Here is a 23,835-nt window from a genome sequence, read left to right on the forward strand (position 1 = left end):
TCTCTACACTGTGCAATAAATCTTTTATTTACGTCGCGTCTACACTTTGTTTATTATAATGAGAGGATTAGCTTGCAGAACTCAGGACTGAACAAAAATGCCAGCGTTTTGAGCGGTGAGTGGATTCTGAGTAACTAAAACTGATTGGCCACTGCGTTCAAAAAAAATCAACAGATATATCTGCATTGGCTACAATGTTCAACGCTGCAAAAAAACGTTGTGAATAGAAACCTTTGATGCTGTCCAGAGCGCAAACACAGAGAGACAGATGCACACTGGAGTCTGCCGTAAGGCTGCTGCTTACTTTCATTTTATCCTTTATTTTGTTATTATTTTGTTTTGTTCCTGGTCCCGTTTTTTGGGACCCAGGGTTTGAAAACCACTGTTTTAAAACACATGTTAAGACCAGGTGTAAACAGTAATGCGTCTTGGTTGACCTCTTCTGATCGGATCACTAAAAATGCATCTTAATACACTGCAAAAAAGTGCTTAAGTGACTTAAGCACTTTGACAAACTCAGCTTAAGTGACTTAAGATATTTAGTCTTGTTTCCAGGTGAAAAAAACTAAATTAAGTGCATTTTGCTTAAAACAAGTAAAATTATCTGCCAGTGGGGTAAGTAAAATATTCTTAAAACAAGAGCATTTTACTTACCCCACTGGCAGATAATTTTACTTGTTTTAAGCAAAATGCACTTAATTTAGTTTTTAAGACTAAATACCTTAAGTCACTTGGCTTATCTAGTAAAAGTATCTTGATTTAAGAATTTTTTGATATTTTGACTACAAACAAGACAAAAATACTAATTAAGATAAGCCATTTTTTGCAGTGTACCAGGTGTAAACAGGGCGTTAGAAAAGTAACTGACAATCCTTTATATTACTAAAATTTAATTTAATAGTAATAGTGATAGTCCCCAACTTAGGAAGATGTTTTCTTACTTGAGAGAAGCAGAAGTGATCGTCTGCCATATTTAGAGCAGCAGTGATGCATGTTTATTGGCCCGCGGCCTATCTGCTCATCTCAAGTGCTCTAGAGCAAAGGAGAGCATGGCCTAAATGTGCCAGAACTCTCCAGTCATATGTGACAGCCGCTGACGGACTGCTCTGACAGCAATACTGAGCGGCAGTGACATCAGCTCACAGACAGATTGAAGCATGCCTGTGGTATGAATATTTCAGTCCCATGACATGTGAGATGTTGATAACATACTTTGCTTTTCATTTACAAACAGACCTCTAGGACTTGCACCACACTGCATTAATTACTTGCTGAGGCAACATGGCAGTTTTTCTTGAAAGCACTTGCCAATGGCCAAAGAGAAAGACTGAGCGAGACGGAGAAGAAAGCTCTAGTCTTTGACAGCTTCATTTTTTTCTTTGTATAACTTTAGAGGGTAACATTAAAATCTTGCTTTAAAATCCATGCTTTGTCACTGACGACGCTCTTGTCAAGGTTAAAGCCACAATGAATCACGACGCGGTTTATAATATCACAAATAAAAACCACGTTGTTTAGCTGTTGTTATAAACAACAAACTAAACATATGACAGCCGCTGTGATGAGACCAAGTAAACATCTCGAAACCGTTTCAGCGTTTATTACTCCGCTATAATATTCAGAGATACAAAGGTCTTCGCTATATTTGTTCAACAAATAAATACAGTTTCAGGTTCCTTTTAAGGCACTGGCCTCTAGATGACCCCAGCTACATTTATTAAATTTCCTTATACAGCAATGAGACAGAAATTGGTCGTATTATCTGTGATAAGGAGGCAGAGTCCATGTGTTACAAATTCAGGATGTGGTTGCTCAACCACAGGAAAACACATGAAAACAAGGCAATCTCAATGAGTAAACATTTATAAGAGCAAAGGAGAACAGTCACATCTCTAACTCACAAATGCACTGCAAAAAATCAATAAGAATCAGTATACTGTTTTCCAGTACAGACATCTACCGTCAAGACACTATACATTAACAATACCTGGAAAATAAGATGACTTATGATATTAAGTCTTGTTTTCAGAAAAAAAATATCACAATAAAAAAAAATCAGCTAATGGGGGAAGAAAAAAAAGTTTTCAATTTGAAATAAAGAAACAGTTCATCCAAAAAAAAAAGGCCTTCCAAGATGTAGATGACTTTGTTTCTTCATTTTGAACAGATATAGAGAAATTTAGTGTTTAGCAAATTTAGCAGCTAAATTTCCCTAAATTTGTTCCGCTGAAGAAACCTACATTTTGGATGACCAGAGGCTGAATAAATTCTGCAAATTTTCTTTTTTGGGTGAACTATTCCTTTAATGTAAATTGTTCTTATCCAATTGGTGGATTTCTTTTCTTGTTTTAAGCATAAACTTACTTTTAGATGTTTTTTCTTTCAGAAAACAAGACTTAATATCATATGTCATTTTGCTTATGAAATAAATGTATCTTGGTTTAAGATTGATTTAAAAGTTTAAACACAATGAAAAACACAAGGCAATCTCAATGAGTAAACATTGAGTTAGGAGAACAGCCACATCTCTAACTCACAAATGCACTGCAAAAAATCAATAAGAATCAGTATACTGTTTCCCAGTACAGACATCTACCGTCAAGACACTATACATTAACAATACCTGGAAAATAAGATGACTTATGATATTAAGTCTTGTTTTCAGAAAAAAAATATCACAATAAAAAAAAATCAGCTAATGGGGGAAGAAAAAAAAGTTTTCAATTTGAAATAAAGAAACAGTTCATCCAAAAAAAAAGGCCTTCCAAGATGTAGATGACTTTGTTTCTTCATTTTGAACAGATATAGAGAAATTTAGTGTTTAGCAAATTTAGCAGCTAAATTTCCCTAAATTTGTTCCGCTGAAGAAACCTACATTTTGGATGACCAGAGGCTGAATAAATTCTGCAAATTTTCTTTTTTGGGTGAACTATTCCTTTAATGTCCAAAATGGAGAACACTGGGAGAAATCAAATTAATCTTTTTGAAAGAAGACATGAGATTACAGGAAATTAATTTGATTTCTAAGATTTCTCAAACTGTGCCAAGATAAAGTTTGAAATCCAATCAGAGAACTCAGTATGAACTCAATCACTCCTCATCTGAGCTACACATATTCATTTTATACCCATATACACTAACTAAATGTCTACGATTAGTTAACTTTTGTGTATTTTTATTTATCCTACCGAATTTTAGCAGAAACATGCGAGTCGACGTTTGCGAAACATGTCTGAAAGCTTCATTAAGACTTGTCAGCCAAGAAAGTGGAGCTTTTCCAGAAGGACATGGTACAAACAGTTCATGTGGGTGTAAAAGTCACATTAGAGCTAAATAATATCAACAGTAACTGATGCAACACCCTGTCAAAATCTCTTTGATGACTCATCTCAGTACAGAGGGTGTAATTACCTGACATGGCAGCAGAGGGTGCACTCGGCTCACCGTAGCCGAACTCGTTGATGGCCAGAACTCTGAACTGGTAGCTGATACCCTGCCGCAGGCGGTCTAGACTCACTGAGTGAGAGGTGCTGGTGGGAGGCAAGTGCCGCACAAACGTATCCCACATCCCTTCATCTGCGGAGAGCAAGGTCACTTCCAGTGAAAATGCCATCATGCACTTGGTAGCACTAAGTTCATTAGTGTGTCCCATTTCACTTAGCAGATGCTGACATCAAGAGAGCAGCTAGCAGCTGTTTCATTGCCCGACAAGCAATGATGTTCAATGTGAATGAAACCATGATGACATGGAAAGGGCAGTTATACCAATGTATCCCAAGTAAATGTTCAGTAGATTATTTCAGACCAGCATTCAGACTCCTAAATTAACACTCGTCAAGTGCCAAATGGGAGTAGAAATTCGTTTTGACTGATAACTTTTCTAGAAATTGTAACATTACATGATTTGAACTGGAAAAATGAAACAAAATAAATAATTAACGAAATAAATTAAATGAATAAATAAATAAAACAAACTTGCTCTTTAGCAATTTTTAGCTCAGTGAAAAAAAGTTTGAGGCTCATCTAGGATGCCTAGTTTTTTTCTATAACGTGGTGACACATGAACTACCAAAATGGAAATACATGGAATTGTAAATGCAGTGAATGATACAATGACCTGCACTGTACAAATATGCAAAAAAAGAAAAAGAAAAGAAAAAAAGAAAAAGAAAAAAATAATAAAAGAAAAGGATGTTTTGTTATAGCAAAACAAATATTGAAAAAAAAAAGCAAAATAAAGATGGCTGGTAAGAAATTGTCGGTAAATCTGTGGCAAAAAAAAATTGCAAAAGACTGCAAAAAAGAAGCATTTATCCACATGATTCCTGGTGAAATCTAAATGCGATGATGCTACATGAAAATAATTACTACATACAGTATATTATAAAACTATTAACAAAAAGTAAAAGCAATATAAAAAAACAAACAGCATTTTAGAAGTATTTATACAATATCATAGTTTTTATTAATATTTTAAAATTGCATTTTATACTGTCATATTATTATTTTAAATTTAGTTTAAGTTTTAAACTAAATATTTAAAAAAAATTTTTTTTTTTAGTTTTACTAGTTTAAGTTTAAAATAGTTAATAAAAATAAAAGTTAATAGTTTAAATTTCTCATCTAAAATTGAGATTTTATTTCATTTCAGATTACTGAGATTTCAGAGGTTTTCAGAGGTTGGTGGTTAAAAAAGTGCAAAGATCTTTGGCACTACTTTGATTTCCTTAAATGTTTAATTGCTGCATTAAATTTAAGTTTTCGATTTTAAAATGAAATATTTGAAATTTTTATAGTGAATGTTCAATAAAAAAGTGAATATATTAATAGCAAGTTTTGAGTGATGTACCTGATGGGCGTGCTTCAATCACATAGCCGGTCACATGTCCTGCTCCTGTATCTCCTGGTGTCCAGTGGATGTTGAGCATGGATCCTGTCTTTGTGATTGACATTTCTACAGGAGATCCAGGAGACCCTAAACAGAGAGGAGAGCGTGCAGTGAACTGAGAAGAACAGGTGAGCGATCCGACCCTTGTGAGTGAAGGTCTAAAGCTAAACCAAACGCCTACACCACTGTGAGATATTGATCCACGCAGGTGTTTTCACAGCCTGGATTTCTGACACTTCTCGCTGAGGAGTGGGGAATGTAAGCTGTGCTCAGCGACCCTGAGAGGTTTGCTGATCTGTTTTTGTTGGTGGTGTGTTTGTTTGGTTGTGTTGCTCACCTTTGACAGGACCCGCTGTGATGTTGGCCTCTGCCTCAGGCCCATAGGCAATAGTCTTGGCCTGCACGCGGAAGCAATAGGTCATACCCTTGGTCAGGTCACGCACCTTCAGCCAGCGTTGCCAGCTGCCACGGATATCCACCGTTACCACTTTAGTCACACCTAATGTGCACATACACACACAAGACAGCACAATTACACACTACCGCACAAGAACTGACTCCTTTTATTCAAACAAACATTACAATGCAGCAGCATCTTCCTACCTAGGAACAGCGAGTCAAAATCAATTACTCCAGTTATGTATGATAAACTACGTTGACATTAAGAAATATTATTAAAGTCAGCCATTGAGAAAACTCAACACAGAGCCATGGAAACAATAACAAGAAAATTAGTTTTATATAAACAACTCATCACATCATCATCAAACATTAAAACACTACTAGCGATGTTAAAAAAAGCCACTGTTCGAACCAGAGCATTATGAGAGAGTCTGATACAGTGGAAATATGCAGACCTTGAATCGGGGCGCTGGGCTCATATACCACCCTGTAGCCTTCCACCACACCGTTGGGGGACAGCGGGAAACCCCAGGACACGTTCAGAGTGCTGCTGGTCACCTCGGAGAAACTGATGAAGCTGGGAGCGCTGGGGGCTGCGAGAACCGTGTAGTTTGATCAATGCAACAAATACAGATTACGTTAAAGCAATAAGCCATTAACTGGGGTTTTTACCATGATTACACAGTGTTCTTATGCATAATGTAACCACATGAAGATCTTGACCACATTATGGTTTCGTATTATAAATCAAATTATTTCATTTGTTTCAAAGAGCCGTACTGTATACACAAGAACCGGAAAAAAAAACTAAGATATTGGCTAAGCAAATAAATATGAAAAACAATAAGATAAAATGAACCAACTAAAATGACTTTTAATATCTATGGAAAGCACACTTTCTCTCTTGATGGATCATTGAATTATTGAAAAATATTTAAAGGAAAGAGGCTTATTGCTTGTACAAAATGGGAATATGACAAATGACTAATAATGTTGTTGTTTTGTTCATAACTTAAAACATGCTTCCTTCCATTTAACTTATCACAATAACTGCTGCTCAGTTTTAGACCATTTTATGAATTTTCAGAGTTTAAATAATGAGAGCTTTAATAATTAAGTTGTCAAAAAAGTGAACTTTTCGTCAACATTTTGCAGCAAATAATCTTTAAAAAAATCTGTAGTTTTAATTTTAGTAAGTTAGAAGTTTTTTCTGTGAATGTTTAATAAATAATATCAATTTTAGTATTAACAAATTGAACGTTTTTAGGTTAGTTTTTAGTTTAACTATAGGGTGTTTACAGTTGCTAAGCATCATAGCAACTTACTAAAAGCATATTAATATAAAATTGAATTGGTATGGGTCACAGGTGTGAGTATATTGCAACTGCTTTGAATGTGGCACATCCAATCCAATTTTAGAGTCTGATGTAATATGTTAAATAAAAACAAATCTATAAAAGTGACTATATCCCACTCTCTCAGTGATTTTACAGCTCAAGCTATGCAAATCTGTTCTTTTGCACAAATGCAGCTCGTTGCTTTAGGAAATGTCAAAGAGAGGTAGAGGTGGTGAGTTTCCTCTGTTTGAACAAATGAGGTCACATCAAGACCATTTGAATAATTTTCAAATAGTTTTTTTTAGGTGACTCGTGGGTAACGAGCCCCTCCCTGTCATTTCAGTGAGGTGGAGCCTGAGGTCAAATCATTCCCTGCTTGTGCGTAATTCATTCCGACAACATTTATAGAGTATAAAATTGAATTGGTATGTGTCACAGGTGTGAGTATATTGCCTATTTTGCAACTGCTTTGAATGTGGCACATCCAATCCAATTTTAGAGTCTGATGTAATATGTTAAATAAAAACAAATCTATAAAAGTGACTATATCCCACTCTCGCAGTGATTTTACAGTGCTAGCTATGCAAATCTGTTCTTTTGCACAAATGCAGCTTGTTGCTTTAGGAAATGTCAAAGAGAGGTAGAGGTGGTGAGTTTCCTCTGTTTGAACAAATGAGGTCACATCAAGACCATTTGAATAATTTTCAAATAGTTTTTTTTAGGTGACTCGTGGGTAACGAGCCCCTCCCTGTCATTTCAGTGAGGTGGAGCCTGAGGTCAAATCATTCCCTGCTTGTGCGTAATTCATTCCGACAACATTTATAGAGTGAATGATTTAATGCAGAACACATGAATTGCTAATGTGAATGATGCAACGGTGATATAACGCAGCATGCTCCAAAATATGATCAGGTGTCGACCTGGTTTTCATGCACGGAGAAGAACACAATATGGAAGTGGACGTGTTGCCCTTGGCGCACTTTCTGTGGTCAGATTTATAGTTTAGCCTTAAAAGGTGTAACGGTTTGTGCTCAGGTCAGAGGGGGCCTCTGTGATAAGTTGTGAATGGGAGTTTAATGGTCGTTAGGATGATTTGTGCAGATGCTCACCTGCCTGAAGAGTGCGCCCCCTCCTGGGCTCACTGAAGGGACCGTCTCCAGCAGCATTGAAGGCGGACAGCTTGACCATATAGTATGTGTAGCTGGTCAGGTTCTTCAGCCTCATGTTGGTTTCAGGCCGGAAGAGAATCTTAACTCTCTCGGTTTCATTCTGACTGTCCATCTCCCAGTAAAGAATCTACAGGCAACAAAAAGACTGAATAAGACAAATTGACTTGCTCTGCTAAATGCTTGGATAATAAAATTAAAAGGAAACATCCTGCTGCTGCTAGAGAGAGAAAGATTTTCTGTAGCAGATCTTGGCAGGTGGTGCTGGGGAAGTGGTGGGGTAAGATGAGAAGACGCATAGCACACAGACCTAGCATTCATTGAATACATCCTGTTTATATAGGTAAATGGTAATGAGTACATGAATCTGATTGGCTGGGAACATTGAATTGAATTGACCAATTAGAAAGCAAGTAGAGTTTCATGGCTGAACTATTCAAAATGTAAATCAGGTTACAGGTAAATAGCTGGACTCTATGTAAGCTGCCAACTAATACAGAGAACAGTTTTTTTTGTCATAGCTGTTACTATGGATGGGTGGATTAATGTTACTATATTGTATATTTTGGCACATCTGGAATGCTGCATTGGCATTCATTATCAGCAGTTTTATAATCTAACTTATTCAATCCACTATAGTTATATTACACAAATGGTCATACAAACTCGTTAAAGAACAAATGAAATGTGCAGAGGGCTTACAGTCTCTTCACTAATCATGCAGAACTCAAGTATTCAATGATACAACAGGGATCTCTGCATTAACATGAATCTGCCATATTACTGCCAGGACATTTTTATATATCAATTTCATGCATATTTCAGCAGATATTCACTTAACCCCTCACCCATGATCATTATTTCATGACCCAAATGGGCAGTTCTTTAAAACATACTGTCTGGCGCCATTATCTAACGCAGTAAAATCTGTGGAGAATATAAGAAATAAAAAAAGACAAAAGAAACAGTAGATATTCTTCCACCCTAGAGAGCTCGTAATGACAGAGGTAGAGGGGAGGAGAAAAAGAGGACGGATAATAAGAGTATGAGAGAGACTGGACGAGGTGGGTGGGTTGGGGGTGTCACCTTATATCCCTGAATGATGCCATTTTGGGTCTCGGCAGGGGGCGGCTCCCACTGCACCTCCAGCTGTGTGGATGACAAAGTGTTGATCTGGATGTTCTGAGGAGCCACGGAGGGAGCTACGAAAGAGCAGAGGAGATAGTGTAAATACATCACATTCAATCCCTCCAGCTAACTACTACAAAAATCATCAGATGTGCCCTGAAAAATGAGATGCACTCATGCTGCTTTGGTGCCGGTGCACAATCTGGAACCATTCCACATGTTTCCACTTGTTCTAAACCTGTATGACATTCTTACTTCTGATGAACACAAAAGAAGATATTTTGAATAATGCTGGCAACCAAACAGTTGACGGTAGTCATAGTATATTTTTCATACTATGGAAGTCAATGGCTACCGTCAATTTTTGGTTACCAACATTATTCAAAATATCTTCTTTTGTGTTCAACAGAACAAAAAAAATAAATTCAGATTTGGAGCAAGTTGAGGGTGAGTAAATGATGACCAAAAAAAGTCAGTGTGCACGCAAAGTGGAAGCATCAGTTTCTGAACGAGAGCTGGTACCAGTGGAAATTAATATCAGATGAACACAGACTCCAGCGTGGCTGCCGCCCTCTGTTGTGTCTCTGTTAAATGTCATTCATTAAAGGGGCGAGGAATACATAATCCCATCCGTCATAAATCACAGCAACAGATGCAGCTACCCCAGACAGCAATCATCAAAAAAAGAGCGAATTTAATAAGACCAAACCTGAAAGCAGAGCTAACTCCAGGAGCATGACAGCTCGTCTATTTTAGGGGCTTGAAAGTTGAGCTTACGTGTAGTAAAGCGGGCTGAATCATTTATGAGCGGGAATGAATTACAGCTGTGGACAGTGGGGTTCAAGAGGGGCTGGCGCGAGAGACTCGACTGAATGAGCTGTTAAAATAAAGCACAGACAAGCTCAGTTCCAACATCTAAGTGAGCTGTCTTGCTGTCTACACAGGAAGCATCCTAGCCGAAACCAAACATTTCAAGTGAGATCTACATATAGATGACAACTCCATATACCACACAACACTTCTGACATCAGGTGCACTGGAGACAAAACAGTTGTGTCCCAAATGATGCACTATACACTATGCTCTTATTCTATGCACTATGTAGTCAAACATCTAGCGTATGAGGTCTAAAAGGTTACTTTGATCCAGCATTGGAGTCTGATAGCCCTCCCCCTTTGGCTATGCAAAGAAAGCCGCTACAGTTGAGTGCATGAAGAGTCTAACATTCCACACGTCATACTTTCAGTTAAATAACTGCATTTTTCTTGCTGGATTTTTCAGTGTGAACTCACTACTCATACTAGTTATAAGTTACGCGGGAAAGCGTTTTCTTGAAAAAGACGAGATAACTCGTCAATGGCGGGGAAAGAGTTAAAGAGGAAATATTTCAAAATAAGCAATTTATGCAACATATCAAAGTTTTAAACAGCAGTACAAAAAAATAAAAAATCTAAATCAAACTGTGGCAATAGTTTAAAAGTAATCCAGTTCTGTAGAAAAAACGTAGACTTGGCAACCCTGAACAAGGCCGTTGGGATGGCAGAAGCTTTAAGGGCAAAGCACCCTTCATGCCCGCTCTCCGCCTCTCTTTCCCAGCCTACATCTCTCTGATCCCTCTCAGAGTATCTTCAGATGTAGCCAACCTGACGTTAATCAGAGGGAAATTCATTTGTTTGTTTGGCTGTCCCCCCTCCTGCTGCTGGGAGTAATCTCCACGCCTGGCCCCTTCTAATGATGCTGTTAATAACCTGATGTTGATAACCCTGCCTGCTCCGCCAGCTGCTTGAGTTCTTTATGACAGATTCATATTTACTGCTTCATTAAACCCCTTATGAGAGGAGGCCAAAATTCTCCAAAGAGGTGAAAGAGGTGTCTCTTCAAAAAACTGGATGAGAAAAAATTCATAGTACAAAAATAACACAACACAAATATGACAAAATATGACATAAAAAGTGTATAAATCACTTATTTTTCATATGCATCTGTTTACATAAGAGATCGCTAGTTTCTCCGTCCTGTTCACGTGTGTTTTTGTTTCGGGAGCTTTTGTACTTGTTCAGAAGATGCGTAATAGCGCCCCCGAGTGTATAACAGTGAAAACAAACACGAAAATAAAAACGCGGGGAAGCGTTTTCTTGAAAAAGACGAGATAACTCGTCAATGGCGGGGAAAGAGTTAAAGAGGAAATATTTCAAAATAAGCAATTTATGCAACATATCAAAGTTTTAACCAGCAGTAAAAAAAAATAAAAAATCTAAATCAAACTGTGGCAATAGTTTAAAAGTAATCCAGTTCTGTAGAAAAAACGTAGACTTGGCAACCCTGAACAAGGCCGTTGGGATGGCAGAAGCTTTAAGGGCAAAGCACCCTTCATGCCCGCTCTCCGCCTCTCTTTCCCAGCCTACATCTCTCTGATCCCTCTCAGAGTATCTTCAGATGTAGCCAACCTGACGTTAATCAGAGGGAAATTCATTTGTTTGTTTGGCTGTCCCCCCTCCTGCTGCTGGGAGTAATCTCCACGCCTGGCCCCTTCTAATGATGCTGTTAATAACCTGATGTTGATAACCCTGCCTGCTCCGCCAGCTGCTTGAGTTCTTTATGACAGATTCATATTTACTGCTTCATTAAACCCCTTATGAGAGGAGGCCAAAAATGCTGCAAAGAGGTAAAAAAGAAAACACGCGCACACACCCTATCCTGCCAAAACTCTCACCACGACTGCTTTTATTAATACTGTGGCACTACTACAGAAATGCTACTTAGAATTCCATAAATAATCTTGGCAATGATTGGGCGAAATGCAAAACAGTGCGGCGAGCAAGAGCCTTGACAACATCCTGTCTGTGCAGTGTCAGCCTGTTAGCACGGCTGGAGGGGAATTAAACAGCAAAAACGACAGTTCGCATTTGTAGCAATTTGCCTGCGTTCGATACTTTTAAGCATATGTTTGAAATGCGGACGTAATGCATCTATTTGCTAGCAGTGGGAGGATTGTTTTTCCACTAAAGGCCTTTTCATTGATCATATGAGATGCCCCGCGTGAATATACATTTGTTTCGGGCTGTGTAGGTGATAAAAATCCTTTCTTTTGTGGTGTACCCAATAAAACAGCACAACAATTATCAGTTTTCCGTGGAATAGCTGGAATGTCATATCCGGGCTTCCTCTTTTGGCAGCTCATTAGACGAAGCGTTTGGCTCGTCAGCCAGGCAGCTGGATATTATTCAAGTCAATAGATATACCAAAATAATATGACTGTTTTTAGTAACAAAACAACTTCAACTCAAATTGAAAAGCACTACAATTCAGCAGTACAAGCTAGCTGGCAGGAGCCTGATTGTAAGGTAGGGAAGAACAGAGAGCTAAACCAGCCTTCAGTACAGCTTGAAACAGCAAACTCATCTTGGAGCACACTCTTTATTCAGCCATCTTTTCATATCTACAAGCACTCCAGATCCATGTGGTCCTCTTAGCACGTCATCCTCAAGTCCTCCTTAAAAGAACTAAACTCACATCGGACCGATAAGTGAAGAGACTGAATTTTTTTTTCTTCTCTTTTTTAATGCATTCACATCAAATAGTCCCAAATCTCTTTTTAGTCTACTAGAGTTTAATTTCACTTTCCATTCACACTGCTTTTTAACTCAGACCACTAAAATATAAAATCTGATATGGAAATGTTAAATACATTCAATAAAATATGTACTGTATCATCATCATATCACACATCTATATATTTGTAGTATAATAATAATGAATCAGAACAATTAATGTTATGATACATTTCATATTATAGGGGTGAACAATAATAATAATGATAATAATAATAATAAACTTCAGTATTGGAAATGATTGAAAATTATTAATAATTAGTATATATGTATGCTTTTAAACTGATGTGCTATATATGTAATATCTCATTGTCATTTGCATAAAAAAACAGAATGAGAAGCAGCACTTTGTATGGTAATCTGTAATAGCCATATTTTTTAGTTCATATTTAGATTCACACAAAAGTGAAAATAAGGTAAACGAAGCACTTTGTGTCCACAATTCACTCTGAATTTGTGTTTGGTTTATATGAAAGTGGTTTGTTTTGAAGCCAAATTTCTTCCAAACCACTCTCAGATACCTGAAACTACATTTCAGTACTAATCAAGATTGCATCAGACAGTTATAACAAAGCTAATTGATCCAAAAACAGATCCACGTCTAGAAATGGATTCAAACCCAGTCCTTCAGGTGGGTTTGTGTTTCTGTCACATTAGGCAGAAACCCACCATAGCTCTGGCCTCTGTCCTTATGTTCCTTCTTCATGCCACTCCACTAAGGGAACACAATTCATATCTGTCAACTCATGTCACGCCTTATTCCCTGAAGGACTGAAGACAGAGCACAAGCTGTCCTGTTCCTGGAGAGCATTACGGCACAGGCCTCCATCTCAAAAGAAACATCCATCGACAGTGGTCATCACCACATCTGTCAGGGTGGAGCAGCAGAGATGTTTTACTGCGAGTTTGCTCTCTCATTAAACTGGTTCTCCGGTGGGATGATGCCAGAAAAGCACGCTGGTCTGGGTTTGACAAAAGTCTACTCTATATTAGAAAAACCAACACAGCCCTCGACATAACCATTGAATTAGGTTCTCATACTGTGCAGGTTTAGAAAATACAAGATACCTAATAATCCCCTTCACATCAGGGCTCAACAATAAGGATGGCCTGGATAAAGTGTGGGGCCTGTTGGAACTGGATATTACAATTTTTCATCAAAAGTGTCTTTATGAATTTATAGCAGTTATGGAATCACATAGCCTTATAGTTTACAGACAATATGAGCTAAAATAAACTCAAATAAAACAAAATAGCAACTGTTGGACTATATACACTGTGTAGTTTCAAGGTAATATTGCAAAAAAAAAAGTATAAAATAAATTAGCAACAGCTATTGTGATCAAAGGGATATCATTATGATTACCAATATTAATCAAACATGTTTTGCTTCAAATATTTTGATGAAGAAACAGCTGGGTATTTCTTAAAGGGGCCCTATTATGCTCTTTTACAATGTCTTGATTTTGTTTTGGGGGTGTACTAGAACATGCTCTCATGCTTGGTGGTTCGAAAAACACATAATTTTGTACATAATTTACATTATAACAATACCTTTCTCCCCATCCTGGCACAAACGGCTCGATTAGTTCCGGGTTTGATGAAGGCCCGCCTTCCGAAAAACGAAATGTGATGTGATTGGTTAGCTGTCCCAGTGTTAGTTAAGGATGGCGTCAATATTGCCATATCAATTTGAGTCGGATTCAGACCCAGAGAATATTGAACAAGAGGATCGCGCAGAACCTTTGCACGCACGGATATTGCAAGACATATTAGAGTAACTTTATTGTTTTATTTTTGTTGGCTAAATCACGTTTTAGATAGGATGTCAACAACCGCTTAAAAATAACTGCATTGACTATGTACAGATAAGTGCATATGTATTATTTTTATTGTTATTTAATTTGAACATTATAACATGAATTGCAGTGAAACTGTTGTACAGTTGAATTTATTTCTACCATAGTTCAGTGTTTCCCAGGCGGCATATATATGCAAACTCATTCTCTGCCAGCAGGAGGCGCTGTTGGAGTGGTAGAGATCAAGGTTTCCCCGGTAACGGCTGTACACAAAGCAGGGCTCAGCTAAAAAAAACACTGCTTTATCAGACATTACATGCAAGATTAAATGAAAATGTCATCCAATTTTCTGAAGACAGTCGGGTTTCCTTCAGAAATACAGTGATATAAAAACACCCGCAATCAATGTATGGGAAACACTGTAGTCTCATAATTGAAGTGTACATTCTGCAGATTACATCATTGTCCAGTATTTTACTCTCAGCAATTTATTATAAAAACGTTTTCATAATTGTAACATACATATTTACATAGATAATTATTCAGGTGCATGTGTAATAACTTGTGAAAACTTGAGGCTACGGCAGCACTTCTTCTTCGTTGTTGTCTTGTCTGATGCACTCAACCAAGCGTTCTAACCACGACCTCGCCCCTCCCCACCCCCCAACCATTCGAATTTCCATAGGAGGGATTTATTTTAATGATATTCTAATGGGCCGCTTTGTGATATCACAAAACCCAGAAAACAAACGCTGTAGTCCAAACGAGCCGTTCGTTGTAGTTCTTGAAAAGGGATTTAAAAAAAATGAAATATCTCCCTTTGGAGTGGACTTTGAGATTTGTAAGTTTGAAGATATTTTTTATGCCCAAACATACACATTACACACTGACTAAAATTCAAAAATTGAAAAAGCATAATAGGACCCCTTTAACAACAAATAGCCACTTTTTCATGCCAGAAGTGCATAGCAATCGCAACATCAAATATACAGACATTTTTCATCAAAAGTGTCTTTATGAATTTATATTAGTGCTGTCAAACGATTAATCGCGATTAATCGCATCCAAAATAAAAGTTTTTGTTTACATAATATGTGTGTACTGTGTATATTTATTATGTATATATAAATACACACACATGCAGAATTCGGTTAATGAAGGATTGCTGACAGTCTTCACAGTGCTTTTGGCTGTGGAGGGAGAAAGAGCAAACGATGAGGAATACATTACTGGAGAAGCAGCAGAGATGGAAAAGCACAAATCAAAGGGATATTTCATCATGGCAGTAAATCTTTGCTTTTCAAAGTTGCTCATCACACACTTCTCCAAGAGATTGATGAAATTCCACAATGCTCATCTAGCTCTCCAATCAAAACCCGCAAGAAACCAAAGCCAGTCAGTGATTAATGATTCAACAGTCAATATACAGTACTAAATCACAAGCTGGGGTGCATTAGGGACCTAATAAGATTTTTTTTGAACACATACTGATCCAACATCACTTGGGTAAAATTAAAGAAAAATCTGGTCATTCCTTTTATACAGTTTCTTTTGAGTGCTGTAACTTAAACAAATATAACAGATACTTAAACAGTTACTTTACGAAGTATCTTCTCGTCAAGCTCAGACACAAACTTTATTTACAACAAATAAATAAATAAATGACAAACAGGTGCCTAAATGGTTAAAAATAGAGCTCACTTAGTGACGGAGAATTAGCTTACATGCTGTAAACTTTAAATTAAATTGAAATGAAAATTGATCATTTTAAACATATTTTTAAACTATCATACAGATCTTTGTGATTTTGTCATAATTTTTTTTTATCATTTCATGTCGTTTAAACATGTAATATTGTAAAGTAAGACTAAACAAGTAATATCACACAATATTACTTAAATCATCAAATACTTGCTCATGCTTGTGCTATTGTTTTCCCCACAAAATATGTTATAATAAATATAGTTTTTTATAGATAAAAGGGATTCAAACATGTTTTGCTTTAAATATTTTGAGTATTTCTTAATAAACTTTTTCATGCCATAAGTGCATAGCAATCACAACATCAAGTGTATTTTATAGTGATACTTTACTGAAGTGTACTCTATAGTGATAATGTTGTAAAAAATTGATACGATATCTATTTTTAAAATTGTCATTTTATTCAGCATATTAATAACTAGACGGAAGGGGAAATGCTCTACAAGAATGACTCAGCTTTGTTTCATGTCACATGATCCAGAAGATTTTGTACTAAATCTTTGTATCTGTCCGACAGCACACTACGAACAACAATCATAGGCACATACAAACATATCAGTACAATAAAGTAACATAAACTGACTCGGCTTTAGCAGAATGCTCCAGAAAGTGACAGAGACCTTGTTAGCTTCTGGAGTACCTGCTAACTTTTCAATGTAAGCTGTTAAGCCTGAACAAATAGAGCATAGCTCCGGTAATTTCCTCTTGGCATTTAGGGTGATTTCAGCAGGGAGGCACATTCGACACTTAACAGACCTCAGATTTTAACATGTAAGACGAGTGGAGAGCAGAGGACAGATATTGCACTCCTGCCCTGACCGGTGCAGAACATAGGGAAAGGAATTAAATATGCCTCCATGCTCGGCTGCTCTGGGCTTGTGCATTTAAATGCTGTCAACAATGCTGAGTCCAATTTGTCAAAGGAGATTTAGCAGCCGGATCCGGGCTGCGGTAAAAGAGCCCGTTGGCGCGCTCAGTGCCGAACACTTGAGCTCAAACTCATGATTCCGCACGTCACACAGCCTGAGCGCGTAATGAGTTCACCTACGCTCAGCCATCCGTCGGAAAATTATTCTCTAACTGCAGGGAGGACGAGCATCCTAACGCTTTGATAGCGCTCAAACTCGACTGAGTTGCGCAATGTTCAGCGTATTAATGTGAATTAGTGCTGTCAAACGATTAATCGCATCCAAAATAAAAGTTTTTGCTTGCATAATGTATGTGCATGTACTGTGTATATTTATTATGTATATATAAATACACACCCATACAGTATATATTTTGAAAATATATGTATTTACATATATTTATATTATATATAAATATAATGAATATATAAACATAACATATTTTTCTTAAATATATACGTGCATGTGTGTGTATCTATATATATACATAATAAATATACACAGTATATACACATACATTATATAAACAAAAACTTTTATTTTGGATACGATTAATCGCGATTAATCGTTTGACAGCACTAATGTGAATTTCGTCATTTGCTAACACTGATTGCGTCCCAGTTTCATGTCAAAACTCGACTTACTTTCTGAGAGTGTAGCTGCGAAATACAACATTCATCTTTGCACAAAAGCGCACGTCAAAAAGGCTGAGGTAAAAATGGTTAAGGAATTCCTTTTTTTCAATAACTGGAATGGGTTAAAGTGTTCAAAGAAGCACTCAAGCTATAAATCACACCTGCGTGCAGACGTTTCTGGTTCAAGAGGAGAGCCTCCTCCCGCTAGTTACCTGTCAGTTCGGTGCGCAGCAAGGAGCTGTTGACGGCCCTCTTTGACTCCTGCGGTGCGCTGTCATACTGCAGCTCGCGGTAGTAGAGCCGATAGCCCACCAGAACCCCATTCACACTCTCCTCCTTGGGCTTCTGCAAAGGCACAGATTAAATTAAAGGTCACATTCCGCTAGCTGTTCTCACGGTCCTTATTAAAGCGCACACTGATAAAAAGCCGTCCCGGCCGTAACTGACAGACAGCGCTGACTGATCTCCCATCGCTCGTCCGTGCGCGACGCTCGCCGCCAAATGGATAAGATAAATAAAAGATGAGGATTTAATTTCTGAGCCATTCAGTCAGTGGGTAATTAACAAAGCTCAGAGCAGAGCGTAATCAACTCGGCCTACGGTTCTGCTGATAAAACAGACAGTAGCGAGAAGATCCCGGGACTCATAGGTCAGTGAATAAAGGTTTCAGCTACTAATTAATATCCCTTCAGATTGCAGGATCGCTGTCGTGCATGGGTATTAATTATCCCGGGCTTGGCGGAGCCTTTTGCGAGCTCTGTAAATGTGCGGGTATCAATACCGCATGTCATTAATTTATGCAAACCTGCACGAGGAATACTAAGCGATGCATGCCAGGCTGCTCAAAGCGAGGCGAGGCTACCTATTGACAAAAGTCAGATCATTAAACAGAACAGGGCTGTAATTTCACTGGTGATAGCCTGTAACATGCCGCTACTCTTCTCACAGGCTGGAGCCGGTTTGTTATCTGGCTATCAGATAAACGTAATGGGGGTCAAGAGTTCACTCGACCCGGGGTGGGCCGGCATTAGCGTACCTGCCACTGCACCAGCACGGATGTCGTCGTGGAGGGTTTCACGGCTTGAATTGTGGGCGATTCATCAGGAACTGCAGATGCACAGAAAACAACATTTGATAATAAGTTCACATAAACAATAAGAAATCCCATTCTTAGTTCAGTAAATACAGTAATTTTTTTACTTGCCATTATGTTGTTCTAAACCTGTATGACTTTATTTCTTCTGTGGAACACAAAAGAAGGATTTTTGAAGGCTGGCCTTTTCAATATATATATATATGAAGAGTTCAGATGCAAAAGCGTTTAAGTGCCATCTGAAATTTTCATCTAAAATCAGGTTCCTATGTTTAGGTTCAGTAATTTTACTCTAATGGGAATGTATAGGTCCTTTTCTATGCAATTAAAGTGATATACCTGAACTGGTGTTCCAAGGACTGGTGGTTCCAAGCTCAAAAATGACAAAAGAACACCATAAAAGTACTTTAAAAGTCCTTTGACCATATCATATCACCTATTTTGAAGTTGTAAGATTTCGTTCTGTGAGAAACAAACAAACAAAATAACTTTTCCCACAGCACTTAACCCCTGGTTATCGTTGTTCTTAACCCCGCTTTTAACTCTGGCTAAAGAAGCGTTTCACAGCGTTAGCATCACTTTTGCTCTGGTTACCCTGCATTGCCGTGCCAAACTTGTACAGTTTGAAAAGATGCAGTGTTTGAATGTTACGGCTAGACGCATAGCAACAGACACCCTCACATTCATGTGCTTTGGACAGTCACAGAAACACTGCATGTTGTATAAACAATCGTTTCAGCATTTGAGGGGAAAAAAATGTCAAATGGTGGTAGAAAATGAATCAACTGGAGTGAAGAAGATACTGTTTAATTTTTACTTTTATAGTCCGAAAAGTCCATTCAGGAAAAAAGGCAGTTGGCAATATATATATAAGTGACACCACAAATAATAGTGTTAATCCAGGGTTTAGAAACATATCAGCATATGAATACCCAGGTTTTACTGTTAACCCCGGGTAAATAATGAGCAGTGTGAAATGTGTCACAAGATAACCCATGATTCTGTTTAGAATAGGATTAAAATGACCCAGGGTTAACTATTGCAAGTGTGAAAAGCCCTATTGTCGTTATTTACAAATGTCTTATTTTCTAGCGAGTTTTGAGTCATTTGACCAGGGGTTTACAAACTTTTGATGCCCTTGAATCCCATTTATGATGGTCCCATTGCAAGGGACCAAAGGCATTTATATATATTCACTATTTGTAGACTCTATGTTTTTTCTAAAGTACTTTTAGATATTTATAAGAACTGAAGAGAAACATAAAATGTTGACTGTCTAAAATAATTCTTAGGATTTCTGACCATTAGAAAGAATAAACTGAAATAATGTCATATTCTGTACACTGGAACTTTTTTTTTATATATATATTCTGAACTTTCCCACAGACCTAGCACTCCCTTGTGGCCCACTAGGGGTCCACTGAACCCAAGAAAGAAAGTCACACAAGTTTAGAATAGCATAAGTGTGAGTAAATAATGACAGAATTAAATCAGTTCCAAGACTTCAGCTTGCAAGTAAATGGTGCAGATCAGACTGTAGCTCCTCTATGACTTTTATTTGAATCAATAGCGCATCAACCAAAGCCAGTAGATACAACACACTCATTATTACTCACCATCTTGTAAAGTGGTAATTGCATCCGTCTCTTGGCTGTACTTGCTGTCTCCGACGTCATTAGTCGCCATCATTCTGAGCTTGTATGAAGTGAAGGGTTTCAGCCTGAGGGATTGTACAGCTCGTGAGCTCTCTCATATTGGACAAAGACCTTTCCCATCACAAATGATGTGGCTCAGCAGTGCATGTATGAGCTAGTATCTATAAATGTCACGGACACAATCCATTGAATCCCAAGGGCATGCGCTGGCAATTACATAGTTTTATCTTAAAGCACTTGAGGCAGAGAGGTGAGGACGGAAATAAGATACGAAACACTTCATATCGGAGAGCTCATATAAAGACATGAGTGCAGCATATGCCACTTCATAAAAACGAAATATGTTATGAACAACTGAGGTGGTGGTAAATTATGTCAGGGAATGCAGTTTAATAGGGCTGCACAATTAATTGGAAAAATAAGTTTTTTAAATTAGATTTAATTATATTATTTAAATTATAAAATATATTAATATTATTATTTGAATAATATATGTCATTTTGGTAACACTTTAGAATAGGGAACACTTATTCACTATTAACTACGACTTTTCCCTCAATAAATTCCTAATGTGCTTCTTATTAATAGTTAGTAAGGTAGTTGTTAAGTTTAGGTATTGGGGATGCAGAATAAGGTCATGTAGAATAAGGCATTAATATGTGCTTAATTACTACTAATAAATGGCTAATATTCTAGTAATATGCATGCTAATAAGCAACTAGTTAAGAGACCCTAAAATAAAGTGTTACCGTAATTTTTAATTTATATTATTATAATAATATATACTATAGAAAATAATCAACAATTATTATTTTTTGTCATAATTGCACAGCCATACTTTCTAGACTTCTTCAGCTAATTTAAATTAAAATTTACACTTACATTTATTTATTTAGCAGATGCTTTTATCCAAAGTGACTTACAATTGGGGAATAAAGCAATTTTCAAGTTTCATATTACCAAGTTTCAAGCATTGTTCAAATAATTACAAGCAGACAATGAAGAACAGAGAAAAAAAGAGTTGTTTTTTTAAATTATATTTTTAAAAATACAATTAATTAAATATAATATAATTAAAATATATTAACATTATTATTATTTGTTATATAATATATAAAATATGAATTAGATATACATTTACAATAGAATTTTAAAGGATTAACAATAATCAACAATTACTATTGTCATAATTGCATAGCCAAACTGTCTAGCATTCTTCAAATAACGTTAAGTATAATTAATTAAATATAAAAAATAAATAAATATAACATATTAATAATTTAAATGATTATAATAACATACACTTCATAAATAATCAAATCAGCCCTATTGCTTAGCCTTCTTCAATCACTGTGCTGAAAATCACAGGCACAAAACTTCTTGATTTTGACAGTAAAGGGAATATGTAGGAAAAAATTTCACTTTAATTTCTAATTTGTTCATTTCCCATTTCCCCAAGACACACTGCACAAGCCAGTTGGGCTCATTAACGAACTAAACATGTCGTTTAGACTTCATAACCGATCTCTGTCGATTGAGATGAGTTGCACGGGCGCTTTCCAAAACGAGGGGGCTTTCTGCTATTCGTATTTGCTTAGTTAAAGGGAATATTTTTCCCATGATGCCCCACTCCTAAAAGCCTCCAGCTGGTAAAGACACAAATCAGTCCTGAATAATCCATTTAGCAACAATCTGGCTGTTTAAAAAAGCACTCAAAAGCTGATGGCTGAGAGAGTTTGCAACTGAGAAAGGGGACTCATCATAAACAAGATGAGATGGCCCTCTGAATGCATATAAAATACTATTCGACTGCCCATATAATCATAGCTGCGGATCCGACATAACTCATATGCAAAAAGCTGGAGCGCCCGTAGCCCAACGTACTGATTGTTTCTCACTCTCTCAAATTGGATTGAGAATCATAAATTGCTGCAGAGGAAAAAAGGCTCCTACGCATTTAATAACACTCCCTCCCATACTGCCCTTATTGTACGGCCCTCATGAGCCCTGCAGGGGAACACATGTGGCTTCGAAGCAGCGGAGAGTGAAATCAACTCTGTGAGGGTCATTGGAGGCCAGTCTCTGGGTAAAGCCCCTGGTACTGTTGTTTGTGGGATTGTGGGGGTTGAGAAATGGCAAAAGAGCTCACCTGTTCACTTCCCAGGAGGTATAATTGTGGCTTATAGCAGAAGAATGGGTGAGCCAGTCTCCGTTGGGCAGCTCCCGTGCCTGTAGCGTGAAGTAACGGACGGGAGAGGAGCCGTCCCCTCCGGGCACCCAGTTGAGCTGCAGTTTACGGGACTGTACGTGGTCCTGAGGCACCCGCAGCTGCCGTGGAGGCTGCGGTCGCTCTGATGGAGCAGAGATAGATGTGAAGTGTGAGTTCAGGGGTCAGGCTGGTCTTGCTGACTGTTCTTAATCACGGGACAGGACTCTTCTACCCATGTGTGCATCAGTCAGCGGGTCTCGCCCTGGCCTCTCCACCCCTCCCCACCTGTGTGACACGCAACTGCATAACCTCATCGATTTTAAAGGGAGAAATCAATACGGAGAGGCATAATTGTTTATTTAAAGGTGCGTGGTATCGACCGCCATTAAAGATGCAGATCATGCGCAACGAAAGCCATCGAAAGCCATGATTGCAATGGCCTTGCCCATGCAGCTTTTAAAAGCACCAATCGAGCAGCTTCAGGAGGTCAAAGGATGATATGTAATCACTCTCCATCTCCATCTATCAGTCTGTCTTGAAATTGATTTCTTTATTACCAGTGTAGCAGTTGGGCTGCATATCATGACTCTTTAGTAGTCTAAAATATAGCAAAGAATGATTTGGATCATGCATGCATTGTTAAACTTATATAAACGCTTAAAATCAACAGAAAACAATAGCAATCCATTTTACTTCTGTAATGTGGCTTGGTTTCTGAGGAAAATAGGATCTGTTTTTATCTATGGTGAATGGTTTGGACCGTGAAAAGTAGCTGTTTCAGAATGCAGCCAGACTTGATTGTGAGTTTTCAGTCTATTGTGGATAACTACTTTCCTCCTGAAACACCACCAGCATCTATTTCTGAAGTCGATTTCACCCGTCAGAGCAATTAGGTGCATCCCAATAGCAGAGGCGGACAAAGTACTCAACTCCATTACTTAAGTGAAAGTACAGATACTGCTGGTCAAATATTACTCCATTACACGTAAAAGTTGTAAAGACAGATTTTTACTTAAGTAAAAGTACAGAAGTACTTGCTTTTAAAGGTACTTAAGTACCAAAAGTAAATTTCCTTTTTTATGTCAATGCACATATTTTTTATTGTTGTACGTAATACTTGCAATACCTCTGAAGCAACTTACAATACATTACACCTACTGAATACACTGACTAGCTTGTAGTATCTTTGGAATAAAGAGCTTTTAGAATGTTAAAAACCTATGGGGGAAAAAAAAAACAAAAA

General features: G+C 37.5%; 1 protein-coding gene across 1 annotated transcript in view; it reads right to left on the reverse strand.

Annotated features, from left to right (window-relative positions):
- LOC107748743 (protein sidekick-1-like) overlaps positions 1 to 23,835 on the reverse strand; it is a gene marked incomplete at its 5' end in the record, with an annotated part of 201,234 nt that overhangs the window by 6,287 nt on the left and 171,112 nt on the right. The window contains 11 exons of the mRNA XM_016563717.1: positions 3,412 to 3,576; positions 4,850 to 4,975; positions 5,226 to 5,387; positions 5,746 to 5,883; positions 7,737 to 7,923; positions 8,880 to 8,995; positions 15,474 to 15,521; positions 17,848 to 17,980; positions 18,672 to 18,742; positions 20,345 to 20,448; positions 22,533 to 22,734. Of these exons, the coding sequence (XP_016419203.1) occupies positions 3,412 to 3,576; positions 4,850 to 4,975; positions 5,226 to 5,387; positions 5,746 to 5,883; positions 7,737 to 7,923; positions 8,880 to 8,995; positions 15,474 to 15,521; positions 17,848 to 17,980; positions 18,672 to 18,742; positions 20,345 to 20,448; positions 22,533 to 22,734 (1,452 nt within the window). The remainder of the gene's footprint in view (positions 1 to 3,411; positions 3,577 to 4,849; positions 4,976 to 5,225; positions 5,388 to 5,745; positions 5,884 to 7,736; positions 7,924 to 8,879; positions 8,996 to 15,473; positions 15,522 to 17,847; positions 17,981 to 18,671; positions 18,743 to 20,344; positions 20,449 to 22,532; positions 22,735 to 23,835) is intronic.

This window comes from Sinocyclocheilus rhinocerous, unplaced genomic scaffold (genome assembly GCF_001515625.1).
Source record: "Sinocyclocheilus rhinocerous isolate Xijiao unplaced genomic scaffold, SAMN03320098_v1.1 scaffold3266, whole genome shotgun sequence".
Lineage (NCBI taxonomy): Eukaryota > Metazoa > Chordata > Actinopteri > Cypriniformes > Cyprinidae > Sinocyclocheilus > Sinocyclocheilus rhinocerous.